General features: G+C 40.6%; 1 protein-coding gene across 3 annotated transcripts in view; it reads right to left on the bottom strand.

Annotated features, from left to right (window-relative positions):
- CPNE9 (copine family member 9) overlaps positions 1–14,395 on the bottom strand; it is a 259,965-nt gene that overhangs the window by 34,534 nt on the left and 211,036 nt on the right. For all 3 annotated transcript variants that reach the window (XR_012247796.1, XM_073644796.1, XM_073644797.1), the window contains 3 exons: positions 13,764–13,827; positions 7,619–7,722; positions 6,813–6,917 (listed from right to left, as the gene is read on the bottom strand). Coding sequence is in view for 2 of the 3 variants with exons in the window: in XM_073644796.1 (XP_073500897.1) it covers positions 6,813–6,917; positions 7,619–7,722; positions 13,764–13,827 (273 nt within the window). In the remaining variant the exon portion in view is untranslated. The remainder of the gene's footprint in view (positions 1–6,812; positions 6,918–7,618; positions 7,723–13,763; positions 13,828–14,395) is intronic.

The raw sequence follows: 14,395 nt of genomic DNA, 5'->3' as shown, positions 1-14,395 counted from the left end.
TACATATATACACACATACACAGTCATATCAATACACACAATACATATATACACAATACATACACATTCCTATAAATACAGACAATACATATATACACAATACATACACAGTCATATCAATACACACAATACATATATACACAATACATACACAGTCATATATATATACACACAATACATATATACACACATACACAGTCATATATATACACACAATACATATATACACACATACACAGTCATATAAATACACACAATACATATATACACACATACACATTCATATAAATACACACAATACATATATACACACATACACATTCATATAAATACACACAATACATATATACACACATACAGTCATATCAATACACACAATACATATATACACACATACACAGTCATATAAATACACACAATACATATATACACAATACATACACAGTCATATAAATACACACAATACATATATACACAATACATACACAGTCATATAAATACACACAATACATATATACACACATACACATTCACATAAATACACACAATACATATATACACACATACACATTCATATAAATACACACAATACATATATACACACATACACAGTCATATAAATGCACACAATACATATATACACACATACACAGTCATATAAATACACACAATACATATATACACACATACACAGTCATATAAATGCACACAATACATATATACACACATACACAGTCATATAAATACACACAATACATATATACACACATACACAGTCATATAAATACACACAATACATATATACACAGATACACAGTCATATCAATACACACAATACATATATACACACATACACAGTCATATAAATGCACACAATACATATATACACACATACACAGTCATATAAATACACACAATACATATATACACACATACACAGTCATATAAATACACACAATACATATATACACAGATACACATTCCTATAAATACACACAATACATATATACACACATACACAGTCATATAAATACACACAATACATATATACACAGATACACATTCCTATAAATACACACAATACATATATACACACATACACAGTCATATAAATACACACAATACATATATACACACATACACAGTCATATAAATACACACAATACATATATACACAGATACACAGTCATATAAATACACACAATACATATATACACACATACACAGTCATATAAATGCACACAATACATATATACACACATACACAGTCATATAAATACACACAATACATATATACACACATACACAGTCATATAAATACACACAATACATATATACACAGATACACATTCCTATAAATACACACAATACATATATACACACATACACAGTCATATAAATGCACACAATACATATATACGCACATACACAGTCATATAAATACACACAATACATATATACACAATACATACACAGTCATATAAATACACACAATACATATATACACAATACATACACATTCATATAAATACACACAATACATATATACATAAATACATACACAGTCATATAAATACACACAATACATATATACACACATACACATTCATATAAATACACACAATACATATACAGTACAGACCAAAAGTTTGGACACACCTTCTCATTTAAAGATTTTTCTGCATTTTCATGACTATGGAAATTGTACATTCACACTGAAGGCATCAAAACTATGAATTAACACATGTGGAATTATATACTTAACAAAAAAGTGTGAAACAACTGAAAATATGTCTTATATTCTAGGTTCTTCAAAGTAGCCACCTTTTGCTTTGATGACTGCTTTGCACACTCTTGGCATTCTCTTGATGAGCTTCAAGAGGTAGTCACCGGAAATGGTTTTCACTTCACAGGTGTGCCCTGTCAGGTTTAATAAGTGGGATTTCCTGCTTTATAAATGGGATTGGGACCATCAGTTGTGTTGTGCAGAAGTCTGGTGGATACACAGCTGATAGTCCTACTGAATAGACTGTTAGAATTTGTATTATGGCAAGAAAAAAGCAACTAAGTAAAGAAAAACGAGTGGCCATCATTACTTTAAGAAATGAAGGTCAGTCAGTCCGAAAAATTGGGAAAACTTTGAAAGTGTCCCCAAGTGCAGTTGCAAAAACCATCAAGCGCTACAAAGAAACTGGCTCACATGAGGACCGCCCCAGGAAAGGAAGACCAAGAGTCACCTCTGCTTCTGAGGATAAGTTTATCCGAGTCACCAGCCTCAGAAATCGCAGGTTAACAGCAGCTCAGATTAGAGACCAGGTCAATGCCACACAGAGTTCTAGCAGCAGACACATCTCTACAACAACTGTTAAGAGGAGACTTTGTGCAGCAGGCCTTCATGGTAAAATAGCTGCTAGGAAACCACTGCTAAGGACAGGCAACAAGCAGAAGAGACTTGTTTGGGCTAAAGAACACAAGGAATGGACATTAGACCAGTGGAAATCTGTGCTTTGGTCTGATGAGTCCAAATTTGAGATCTTTGGTTCCAACCACCGTGTCTTTGTGCGACGCAGAAAAGGTGAACGGATGGACTCTACATGCCTGGTTCCCACCGTGAAGCATGGAGGAGGAGGTGTGATGGTGTGGGGGGGCTTTGCTGGTGACACTGTTGGGGATTTATTCAAAATTGAAGGCATACAGAACCAGCCTGGCTACCACAGCATCTTACAGCGGCATGCTATTCCATCTGGTTTGCGTTTAGTTGGATCATCATTTATTTTTCAACAGGACAATGACCCCAAACACACCTCCAGGCTGTGTAAGAGCTATTTGACCAAGAAGTAGAGTGATGGGGTGCTACACCAGATGACCTGGCCTCCACAGTCACCAGACCTGAACCCAATCGAGATGGTTTGGGGTGAGCTGGACCGAAGAGTGAAGGCAAAAGTGCCAACAAGTGCTAAGCATCTCTGGGAACTCCTTCAAGATTGTTGGAAGACCATTTCCGGTGACTACCTCTTGAAGCTCATCAAGAGAATGCCAAGAGTGTGCAAAGCAGTCATCAAAGCAAAAGGTGGCTACTTTGAAGAACCTAGAATATAAGACATATTTTCAGTTGTTTCACACTTTTTTGTTAAGAATATAATTCCACATGTGTTAATTCATAGTTTTGATGCCTTCAGAGTGAATGTACAATTTTCATAGTCATGAAAATACCGAAAAATCTTTAAATGAGAAGGTGTGTCCAAACTTTTGGTCTGTACTGTAGGTGCACATAATACATCTACACATGCACACATACACTCACGTTCATGTTAATACACTTTATATTTACATACTAAATACCACATGCACACGTTCACGCAGTGTGAATACATACACTTTTTATTATTATTATTATTATTAATTTATATAGCACCATTGATTCCATGGCGCTGTACATAAGAAGGGGTTACATACCAAATACAGATAAAACTTACAGTAAACAATCTAACAATGATAGACTGGTACAGAGGGAAGAGGACCCAGCCCTTGTGAGCTTACATTCTACAGGAACGGGGAAGGAGACAGTAGGTTGGGGGGGTTGCAGTAGCTCCGGTGTTGTTGAGGAGGCAGCGGGGTCATGGCTGGCTGTAAGCTTGTTTGAAGAGATGGGTTTTCAGGTTCTGTCTGAAGGATCCAAGTGTGGAGGATAATCGGACGTGTTGGGGCACAGAATTCCAGAGGATGGGGGATACTCAGGAGAAGTCTTGGAGGCGATTGGGTGAGGAACGAATAAGTGTGGAGGAGAGAAGGAGGTCTTGGGAGGACCGGAGGTTACGTGAGGGAATGTATCGGGAGATTAGTTCAGAGATGTATGGAGTAGAGAGGTTATGGATGGCTTTGTAGGTCAGTGTTAGTAGTTTGAACTGGATACGCTGGGCAATTGGGAGCCAGTGAAGGGATTTGCAAAGGGGCTTCGCAGAGGAGTAGCGAGGTGAGAGATGAACGAGTCGTGCAGCAGAGCTGAGGATGGACTGGAGAGGTGCGAGAGTGTTAGCATTGAGGCCACAGAGGAGGAGGTTGCAGTAGTCGAGGCGGGAGATGATGAGGGCGTGCACAAGCAGTTTAGTAGATTGAGGGTTGAGGAAAGGACGGATTCAGGAAATATTTTTGAGCTGGAGGCGACAGGAGGTGGTGAGAGCTTGGATGTGGGGTTTGAAGGACAGGGCAGAGTCAAGGGTTACTCCGAGGCAGCGGAATGTCGGTACAGCGGAAAGAGTGATGTCATTTATTGTGATAGAAAGATCAGGTGGGAAAGATATGCGAGATGGGGGAAAGATGATGAGTTCAGTTTTGTCCACATTGAGCTTGAGGAAGCCGGAGGAGAAGGAGGATATAGCTGCTAGACATGCTGGGATTCTGGACAGCAGAGAGGTGACATCTGGGCCAGAGAGGTAGATCTGGGTGTCATCAGCGTACAGATGGTACTGGAAGCCATGGGACTTTATGAGCTGTCCCAGGCCAAGGGTATAGATTGAGAAGAGTAGGGGTCCTAGGACAGAGCCTTGAGGGACTCCAACAGAAAGGGGGCGGGGTGAGGAGGTAGTGTGGGAGTGGGAGACGCTAAATGTGCGGTTAGAAAGGTATGAGGAGATCCTGGATAGGGCAAGGTCTTTGACGCCAAAGGAAGAGAGGATCTGTAGTAGAAGGCAGTGGTCAACTGGATCAAAGGCAGAGGACATACAACATACAAATAATGCACACACAGCATAACTAGACACAAGCACACACAATACATATATGAACAAAAGTATACACTCCATACAAAATACTCAAAAAACACATAAATGCACACTCATACAGTACATACACATATGTAAATACACATTTTTTATACACACATAAGTGCACATTAGCATTCACACACTTACATGTATACACATACACACGTGGTCAAAATTGTTGGTACCCCTCGTTTAATGAAAGAAAAACCCACAATGGTCACAGAAATAACTTGAATCTGACAAAAGTAATAATAAATTAAAAATCTATGAAAATGAACAAATGAAAGTCAGACATTGCTTTTCTGCTTCCACTGAATTTAAAAAAAATTAAACTCATGAAATCGGCCTGGACAGAAATGATGGTACCCCTGAAAATAATGTGACAAAAGGGACATGTTAAATCAAGTTGTGTCCACTGATTAGCATCACAAGTGTCTACAATCTTGTAATCAGTCACTGTGCCTGTATATAGGGCTACAGATACTCACTGTGCTGTTTGGTGACATGGTGTGTACCACACTCAACATGGACCAGAGGAAGCAAAGGAAAGAGTTGTCTCAGGAGATTAGAAAGAAAATTATAGACAAGCATGTTAAAGGTAAAGGTTATAAGACCATCTCCAAGCAGCTTGATGTTCCTGTGACTACAGTTGCACATATTATTCAGAAATTTAAGATCCATGGGACTGTAGCCAACCTCCCTGGACGTGGCCGCAGGAGGAAACTTGATGACAAATCAAAGAGACGGATAATACCAATGGTAACAAAAGAGCCCAGGATAACTTCTAAAGAGATTAAAGGTGAACTTCAAGCTCAAGGAACATCAGTGTCAGATAGCACCATCCGTCGTTGTGTGATCCAAAGTGGACTTCATGGGAGACGACCAAGGAGAACAAAATTGTTGAAAAAAAATCATAAAAAAGCCAGACTGGAATTTGCCAAACTACATGTTGACAAGCCACAAAGTTTCTGGGAGAATGTCCTATGGACAGATGAGACAAAAATGGAAGTTTTTGGCAAGGCACATCAGCTCTATGTTCACAGACAGAAAAATGAAGCATATCAAGAAAAGAACACTGTCCCTACTGTGAAACATAGTGGAGGCTCTGTTATGTTCTGGGGCTGCTTTGCTGCATGTGGCACAGGGTGTCTTGAATCTGTGCAGGGTACAATGAAATCTCAAGACTATCAAGGGATTCTAGAGAGAAATGTTCTACCCAGTGTCAGAAAGCTTGGTCTCAGTCGCAGGTCATGGGTCTTGCAATAGGATAATGACCCAAAACACACAGCTAAAAACACCCAAGAATGGCTAAGAGGAAAACATTGGACTATTCTGAAGTGGCTTCTATGAGCCCTGACCTCAATCCTATTGAGCATCTTTGGAAAGAGCTGAAACGTCTGGAAAAGGCAACCATCAAACACGAGACAACTGGAGCAGTTTGCTCATGAGGAGTGGGCCAAAATACCTGTGGAGAGGTGCAGAAGTCTCATTGACAGTTACAGGAATAGTTTGATTGCAGTGATTGCCTCAAAAGGTCGTTCAACAAAATATTAAGTTAAGAAGAACCATCATTTCTGTCCAGGCCGATTTCATGACGTTAATTTTTTTTTTTAATTCTGTGGAAGCAGAAAAGCAATGTCTGACTTTCATTTGTTCATTTTCATAGATTTTTAATTTATTACTACTTTTGTCAGATTCAAGTTATTTCTGTGACCATTGTGGGTTTTTCTTTCATTAAACGAGGGGTACCAACAATTTTGATCACGTGTGTAAATGCACATTCCTTCATACATGCACAAAGATATAAGCACATTCATACATACACGCATAAAATTATACATATACACAGAAATACGTAGACACATATATAAGAACAAATTCATACATACACACATACATATGGCCACAAAACCTCCCCCAGAACTGATGATATTTAGTGACCCTGGACCCCAGTACCCGCCCGACCGGTGTCATAAGGGGGCACCTGGAACACAATTGTTACTGACAACAGAGATAACACCTGGAGAATGGATCCAGGAATTCCCGGACCTGTCATAGTCACCGTTGCACAGCGCTCGCACAGGGATAGTGAACGGCTGCCAGACGGGGTTCAGAGTGTTCTTCACAACTTCTGTTTTGTGGCAGATTGTGAACCTGTAAAATAAGGTCAATGATTCTTTCATCATGATGATCGTACAAAGAAAAGTTCTGAAACTTTCTAATAAGTTTTGTCTTTCAATTCCCCACTTTTCTGTTTGTTATAAGTGATCAGAAATAATTTTGTTTACACTCTTGTTTGTTACAGTGTAGCAGCAGAAGAAAATGCTATGGAGGTTTAGGCTATGTGCAGACTGAGTTTTTTTTACAGGGGGTATGCTCTAAAAATGCCTGAAAATTCGCTAAAAAAATCCACTTCCTACTCATTTCTATTGTAAAAATCCAACTTTGAAAAACTCATTGTTTTCTTATCTACACAGAGCATAAATCCACAACACATCAATTGATGTTTTCTCTGAATTTCACTCTTTGCAATGCATAGGGTGAAATCCACAGCAAAATCTGCAACGAATCTGCTTGTAACTCATGCAGATTTTGCTGCAGATTAGACACAGTTTTTTTTCTGGTTCTGTGGGGACCTACAGTATATTTTCAGTAAATGAAAAAGTAATTCTATACAACTTCTTTCAGACAAAGTTTTCCGCCCAGTTTCGGAGCAGTTAGTTGGTTTTGTGATGATCTCAGCAGGTTCTTAATTGTTGCTTTATTATAACCCAGAGACGGGAGGTTCTTGAGAACGAGCCCTTTCTTCAACCCTGTCAGGTAGTTTATAATAAGGACTGAGCAGTCGGACTTACGTGCCGTCCTCATTACTGCGGTAGAATACGAGGAAAGGGTCTGACTTCCCGAAGAAATCTTTCTTGTCCAACTTATTGGCACAGAGCTGCAGGGTGACGATGTCCTGTAATGGAGAACGCGCTGGTTACACTAATGCACCTATAATAATAACCTTTGGACAGTTCGCCTGATCACACCTGAAGCCGCTCGGTGGTCGCGATGACTCTCATAGTTTTGGAACTTTTTACTTGCGGGTCTGTTCAGTAATTAACATATATCCGACACAAGGTGTATATTGTTTATTGTCATTTTTATGTGTACAGTATCATAGCATTATTTGTGTATTGTATGGCGGCATTATTTATGTGTATGGTATAGTAGTATTATTTATGTGTACAATATGGCAGCAAAATATATGTGTATGGTATGACATCATTATTTGTGTAATATGACATCATTATTAGGGATGAGCAGACCCCTGGAAGATCGCGTTCGCCTGAACTTTAGTCCAAAGTTTGGTTTGGGTACCAGAACTCTACTCGAACTTGCACCTAAACCCGAACCCCACAGAAATCAATGATGACCTGAACTTTGGAGCTGGAAAATCTCTCTCTCTCTCCTCCACGAACTGTAAATAGACCGAACCCCGAATTTTTCAGTTCTGGTTCGCTCATCTCTAATCATTGTGTACAGAAAGGTAGAATTTTTATGTGTATAGTTTAACGGTATTATTTATGTGTACAGTATTGTAACATTATTTGTGTATTGTATTGTGGCATTATTTATATGTATGCTATAGCAGTATCTTTTATGTGTACAATATGTCAGTATTATATATGTGTATAATATGACATCATTCTTTATGTGTACAGCATGGTAGCATTATTTATGTGTATAGTATGACATTATTATTTATTTGTACCGTATAACAGTATTATACATGTATATAGTATGGAAGTATAACATATATGTACAGTAAAGCAGTAATATACATGTGTATAGTATGGAGTGTTTTTTATATATCTGTACAGCATGGTAGTAGTATTATACATGTATACAGTATGGCAGTATTATATATGTGTATAGCATGACATAATTATGTGTAGATTATAATAATATTGTGTATGTGTATAGTATGGCATCATTATTCACACAATGAGTACGCCAGCATTATTTATGCATAGTCTATGGTATCAAGATTTATGTATACATTATGGTATCATTATTTATGTATACATTATGGCAGTATTATATGTGTATAGCATGACATAATTATGTGTAGATTATAATAGTATTGTGTATGTATATGGTGTGGCATCATTATTTACACAAAGAGTATGACAGCATTTTTTATGTATACGCTATGGTATCATTATTTATATGTACAGTATGGCATTGTTATTTCCGCTTACAGTATGGAATCATTATTTCTGTGTACAGTATGGCATTTTTATTAATACTTGCAGTGTGGCAGCATTATTTATGTACACTACATGTGGCTGTTATACTGTGAGTTTGTGCTATATATACAGTACAGACCAAAAGTTTGGACACACCTTCTCATTTAAAGATTTTTCTGTATTTTCATGACTATGAAAATTGTACATTCACACTGAAGGCATCAAAACTATGAATTAACACATGTGGAATTATATACTTAACAAAAAAGTGTGAAACAACTGAAAATATGTCTTATATTCTAGGTTCTTCAAAGTAGCCACCTTTTGCTTTGATGACTGCTTTGCACACTCTTGGCATTCTCTTGATGAGCTTCAAGAGGTAGTCACTGGAAATGGTTTTCACTTCACAGGTGTGCCCTGTCAGGTTTAATAAGTGGGATCTCTTGCCTTATAAATGGGGTTGGGACCATCAGTTGTGTTGTGCAGAAGTCAGGTGGATACACAGCTGATAGTCCTACTGAATAGACTGTTAGCTGCTTTTTTCTTGCCATAATACAAATTCTAAGTAAAGAAAAACAAGTGGCCATCATTACTTTAAGAAATGAAGGTCGGTCAGTGCGAAAAATTGGGAAAACTTTGAAAGTGTCCCCAAGTGCAGTTGCAAAAACCATCAAGCGCTACAAAGAAACTGGCTCACATGAGGAGCGCCCCAGGAAAGGAAGACCAAGAGTCACCTCTGCTTCTGAGGATAAGTTTATCCGAGTCACCAGCCTCAGAAATCGCAGGTTAACAGCAGCTCAGATTAGAGACCAGGTCAATGCCACACAGAGTTCTAGCAGCAGACACATCTCTACAACAACTGTTAAGAGGAGACTTTGTGCAGCAGGCCTTCATGGTAAAATAGCTGCTAGGAAACCACTGCTAAGGACAGGCAACAAGCAGAAGAGACTTGTTTGGGCTAAAGAACACAAGGAATGGACATTAGACCAGTGGGAATCTGTGCTTTGGTCTGATGAGTCCAAATTTGATATCTTTGGTTCCAACCACCGTGTCTTTGTGCGACACAGAAAAGCTGAACGGATGGACTCTACATGCCTGGTTCCCACCGTGAAGCATGTGTTAGAACCCTCCTGTTAGTTTTTGCTATCTTGTGTTTTGCGGTCACGTGACCAGCTGCCTATATATTCCAGCTCCGCCCTTCTGGCTTTGCTGGACTTCAGTGTTTTTTGCCTGTCTCTCTAGCCAGGTGCTTCGGTGCCTATCTCTGTCTAGTTTGCTTGGTCCTCTGGGACCTCTAGTACTTTTTATTCAGTTTGTCTTTTTGCTCTGCAACAACTTCTGTTAGGAGGTGTCCCATTTTTGTCCCAGTCCTTAGTTCTTTTAGGGACCCCTCCCTTTATTCTATAGGTCTCCGTTCAGACTAGCCGAGGACGAAGGTGGGTCTGTTCACAAGGAACAGGCTGCCCGCTACATCGTAGGGATTCAGCTTAGTCTTACTGTAGGGACAGCTTTTTCCATTCTTTCCTTAGTTTATGTTGCAGATCATAACAGCATGAAGGAGGAGGTGTGATGGTGTGGGGGGGCTTTGCTGGTGACACTGTTGGGGATTTATTCAAAATTGAAGGCATACTGAACCAGTATGGCTACCACAGCATCTTGCAGCGGCATGCTATTCCATCCGGTTTGCGTTTAGTTGGACCATCATTTATTTTTCAACAGGACAATGACCCCAAACACACCTCCAGGCTGTGTAAGGGCTATTTGACCAAGAAGGAGAGTGATGGGGTGCTACGCCAGATGACCTGGCCTCCACAGTCACCAGACCTGAACCCAATCGAGATGGTTTGGGGTGAGCTGGACCGCAGAGTGAAGGCAAAAGGGCCAACAAGTGCTAAGCATCTCTGGGAACTCCTTCAAGATTGTTGGAAGACCATTTCCGGTGACTACCTCTTGAAGCTCATCAAGAGAATGCGAAGAGTGTGCAAAGCTGTCATCAAAGCAAAAGGTGGCTACTTTGAAGAACCTAGAATATAAGACATATTTTCAGTTGTTTCACACTTTTTTGTTAAGTATATAATTCCACATGTGTTAATTCATAGCTTTGATGCCTTCAGTGTGAATGTACAATTTTCATAGTCATGAAAATACAGAAAAATCTTTAAATGAGAAGGTGTGTCCAAACTTTTGGTCTGTACTGTATATGCATAAACATTTCCATGAACCCTCATAACTACCTGTGATTATTATTAAACATCACCTTTGCATTGTCCTTTTCTAATATTGCTGCTCTCTTGATGGCAGTCTCCAGTTACCTTGATTCCCTATAGATACACCATCAGCAGTGACCCGCTTCGTAAAAAAAAATGCCCTCAAAAATAATATCTCCTTTATTTGTCTTCAAATTTATATCCATGAATAAATGTTGGCACAATCTTCAGTCCAATGCTGTAAAAACTCAGACTTTACAAAATATGATCGGAATGAAGGGTGAAATCTGCGGTGTGATCGCCGTCATCCTCTGATTGCCGGTTTTTTACTTCTGCAATTAACAAGTAGCAGAAAAAGCTGATGATGAAGTAACGGGGCTGAGGATAATTGCTGGGAGCAGCAGCACCTTGCAGTGCAATCACGGCATCAGATTGTGCCAGGATGGCGGCCGTCGTACTCTGTCTGTGAAGTCCCTGATCACTGATCGGAATAACTAAAGCTTGGAAGATTTTCAATCAAAATCCTTTCCACAAAGCTTCAACGTGTATCAGAGGGGAAACACAAAATATGTACCTTCTGTTCTATTTTACAGGTGAAGGAGAAGGTACTGTGAGATCGAGAGGAACATTTCACAAGTTGTTTTTTTTTAATCCCCCACCCTACTAGACAAGGAGGGTGTAGGGTTTGCAGTGGAAGCCACAGGTTTTAGAGATTGCAGAGGTAGCCATGGGTGAATGGGGTGCAGAGATAACCATGAGTGTAGGGAGTGCAGAGGTAACTATAAATGTAGGGGGTGCAGAGGTAACCACAAGTGTAGGGGGTGCAGAGGTAGCCACAGGTGTAGGGGGTGCAGAGGTAGCCACAGGTGTAGGGGGTGCAGAAATAACGTCAAATGTAAGGTATGCAGAGGTAGTCACAGGTGTATTGGGTGCAGAGGTAGCCAGGGAAGTAGGGGGACAGAGATAGGCACGTGTGTAATAGGTGCAGAGTTAGCCATGGTGTACGGGGTGTAGAAGTAGCCATGGGTATATGGGTGTGTAGAGTTAACCACATGTGTAAAGTCTGCAGAAGTAACCACAAGTGTATGGGGCACAGAGGTAACCTCAAATGTATTGGGTGCAGAGGTAGCCATGGGTGTTAAGGGGTGCAGAGGTAGCCACGGAAGTAGGAGGTCAGAGGTAGGCACGTAGTAGTGGGTGCAGAGATACCCATGGTGTAGGGGGTGTAGAAGTAGCCATGGCTGTAGGGGCTGCAGAAGTAGCCACAGGTGTAGGGGCTGCAGATGTAGGGGGTGTAAAAATAGCCATGGGTATATGGGGGTGCAGAGGTAGCCTCGGGTGTAGGGGGTGCAGATTTAGGGGGTGTAGAAGTAGCCATGGGTATATGGGGGTGCAGAGGTAGCCTCGGGTGTAGGGGGTGCAGATGTAGGGGGTGTAGAAGTAGCCATGGGTATATGGGGGTGTAGGGGTAGCCTTCAGGTGTAGGAGGTGCAGATGTTGGGGGTGTAGACGTAGCCATGGGTATATGGGGGTGCAGAGGTAGCCTCGGGTGTAGAGGGTGCAGATGTAGGTGGTGTAGATGTAGCCATGGGTATATGGGGGTGCAGAGGTAGCCTCGGGTGTAGGGGGTGCAGATGTAGGGGGTGTAGATGTAGCCATTGGTATATGGGGGTGCAGAGGTAGCAGTTGAACCCCAGCCCTACTTAATATGAGTCTATAGCTTCCCCAGCCACATTATCCCCTCTGGAGAACTTTCCATGTATTATGCGGTCACCCATTTATGTGAATTAGGACCCCGTAATGCTACATTTCTCTCAGAGTAAATCTTTGGCTGGACCCTACTTCTCTTGGTGACATCAGCTGACTGCAGGGATTATTAGATCCCTAGTCCTATGATGGATCCAACATGGATCAGGACGGATCCCAATGACTTATAATGGGTCGGGTTCCCATTTTTTCCAGTCTAGCATAGTGCAGCCGTGGACTCTTGTTTGGTCTCCATTGGGTGATGTGGTCTATGGATATAATTGACGTATACGCATGGAGGTGTTATTTCGGCTCAGGAGACAACAGACAAATAGTCCACCATGTTTAATTATTGCTCAAATGCATCTATAATAAAAAAAAATAGTTGCAACTTTGCAGACAGTCTTCTACCACTTTGTGCCTGCAGCTGCTATGCGGACCTATGTGTCTCCATGGCAACAGACAACAAACAACCCTTCATAGTCTGACCCTGCGTTTATACTCCCTTCTATCTGATCTGTCCCATACTACCTGCTGTAGGTGTAGGGGACAGGTGGAAATGAGCATGACGGGAGGATCAGACTACACGGGTGTTGTTTGTTGTCTGTTACCATGGAGACGCAGATTTAGATCCAGAATTGTCGAAAATCTTCAATGTTTACTATTCCCAAAGTTCTTTTATAGTAGATTCATTAGGATCAATAGAAAAAGAAAATAGTTCCTGTACTGTACTGGTTATGGACACATCCATTACCAGTACCGCCACGATGTGCTGCTCTTTTGTTACAATGTGTAGAAAAACGTATACAAACCCGACAATTGCTGAGCTCTTCCGCTGATAAGATTATGTTCCCACATTTCTTTCCTGGAATCCCCCTGGGTGAGAAATGGAAAAAAAAAGAAATACATAAATAAAAGGAGAAAAGAAGAGACTGAAACGCGATCATTTATCAACAGCGACAGCTGATTTCTGTTCCTTATAGAGACCCAGAAAGGATGACAGATTGAGGTCTAAGGCCATTGTGGTACAGAAGACATGCAATTACTGTCTGTCTATCCGGCCCCTCTAAGCTTTACTGCGGCCCCTTTAAAGCTTGTTAGGCGTAAATGACAAACGCACTGGAGAAAATACAATACAATCTCGGCCGAAGAGCCGGGAACGTTTTCCTCCACTTTACCCATGGACCTCGGCTCCATCTCTTCTCATTTATTCCAGTTTCTTCAAACGGATGAAGATTTCCCTCGTTCCCTCCAGAATAAATCTTTATTTGTCACCTCTTTTACTTCTAATTTACCCAAAACCGCCAGAAGAACATCGCAAGGTCCAAACCCCAATTCCTCTTCATTATCAGGGTTCTCGGTTCATCGCATCCTAGGTCTAATGTCTTTAAAGGGGTGGATCAGGATTAGCAAAAAAAGGATTGATTTTATTTCCAGAGACAGC

Source organism: Phyllobates terribilis, unplaced genomic scaffold (genome assembly GCF_046119375.1).
Source record: "Phyllobates terribilis strain yellow unplaced genomic scaffold, ASM4611937v1 Scaffold_8__6_contigs__length_399053987, whole genome shotgun sequence".
Classification (NCBI taxonomy): domain Eukaryota; kingdom Metazoa; phylum Chordata; class Amphibia; order Anura; family Dendrobatidae; genus Phyllobates; species Phyllobates terribilis.
The sequence above is the reverse complement of the archived record's forward strand: the minus strand, read 5'-3'. Positions and strand labels throughout refer to the sequence as shown.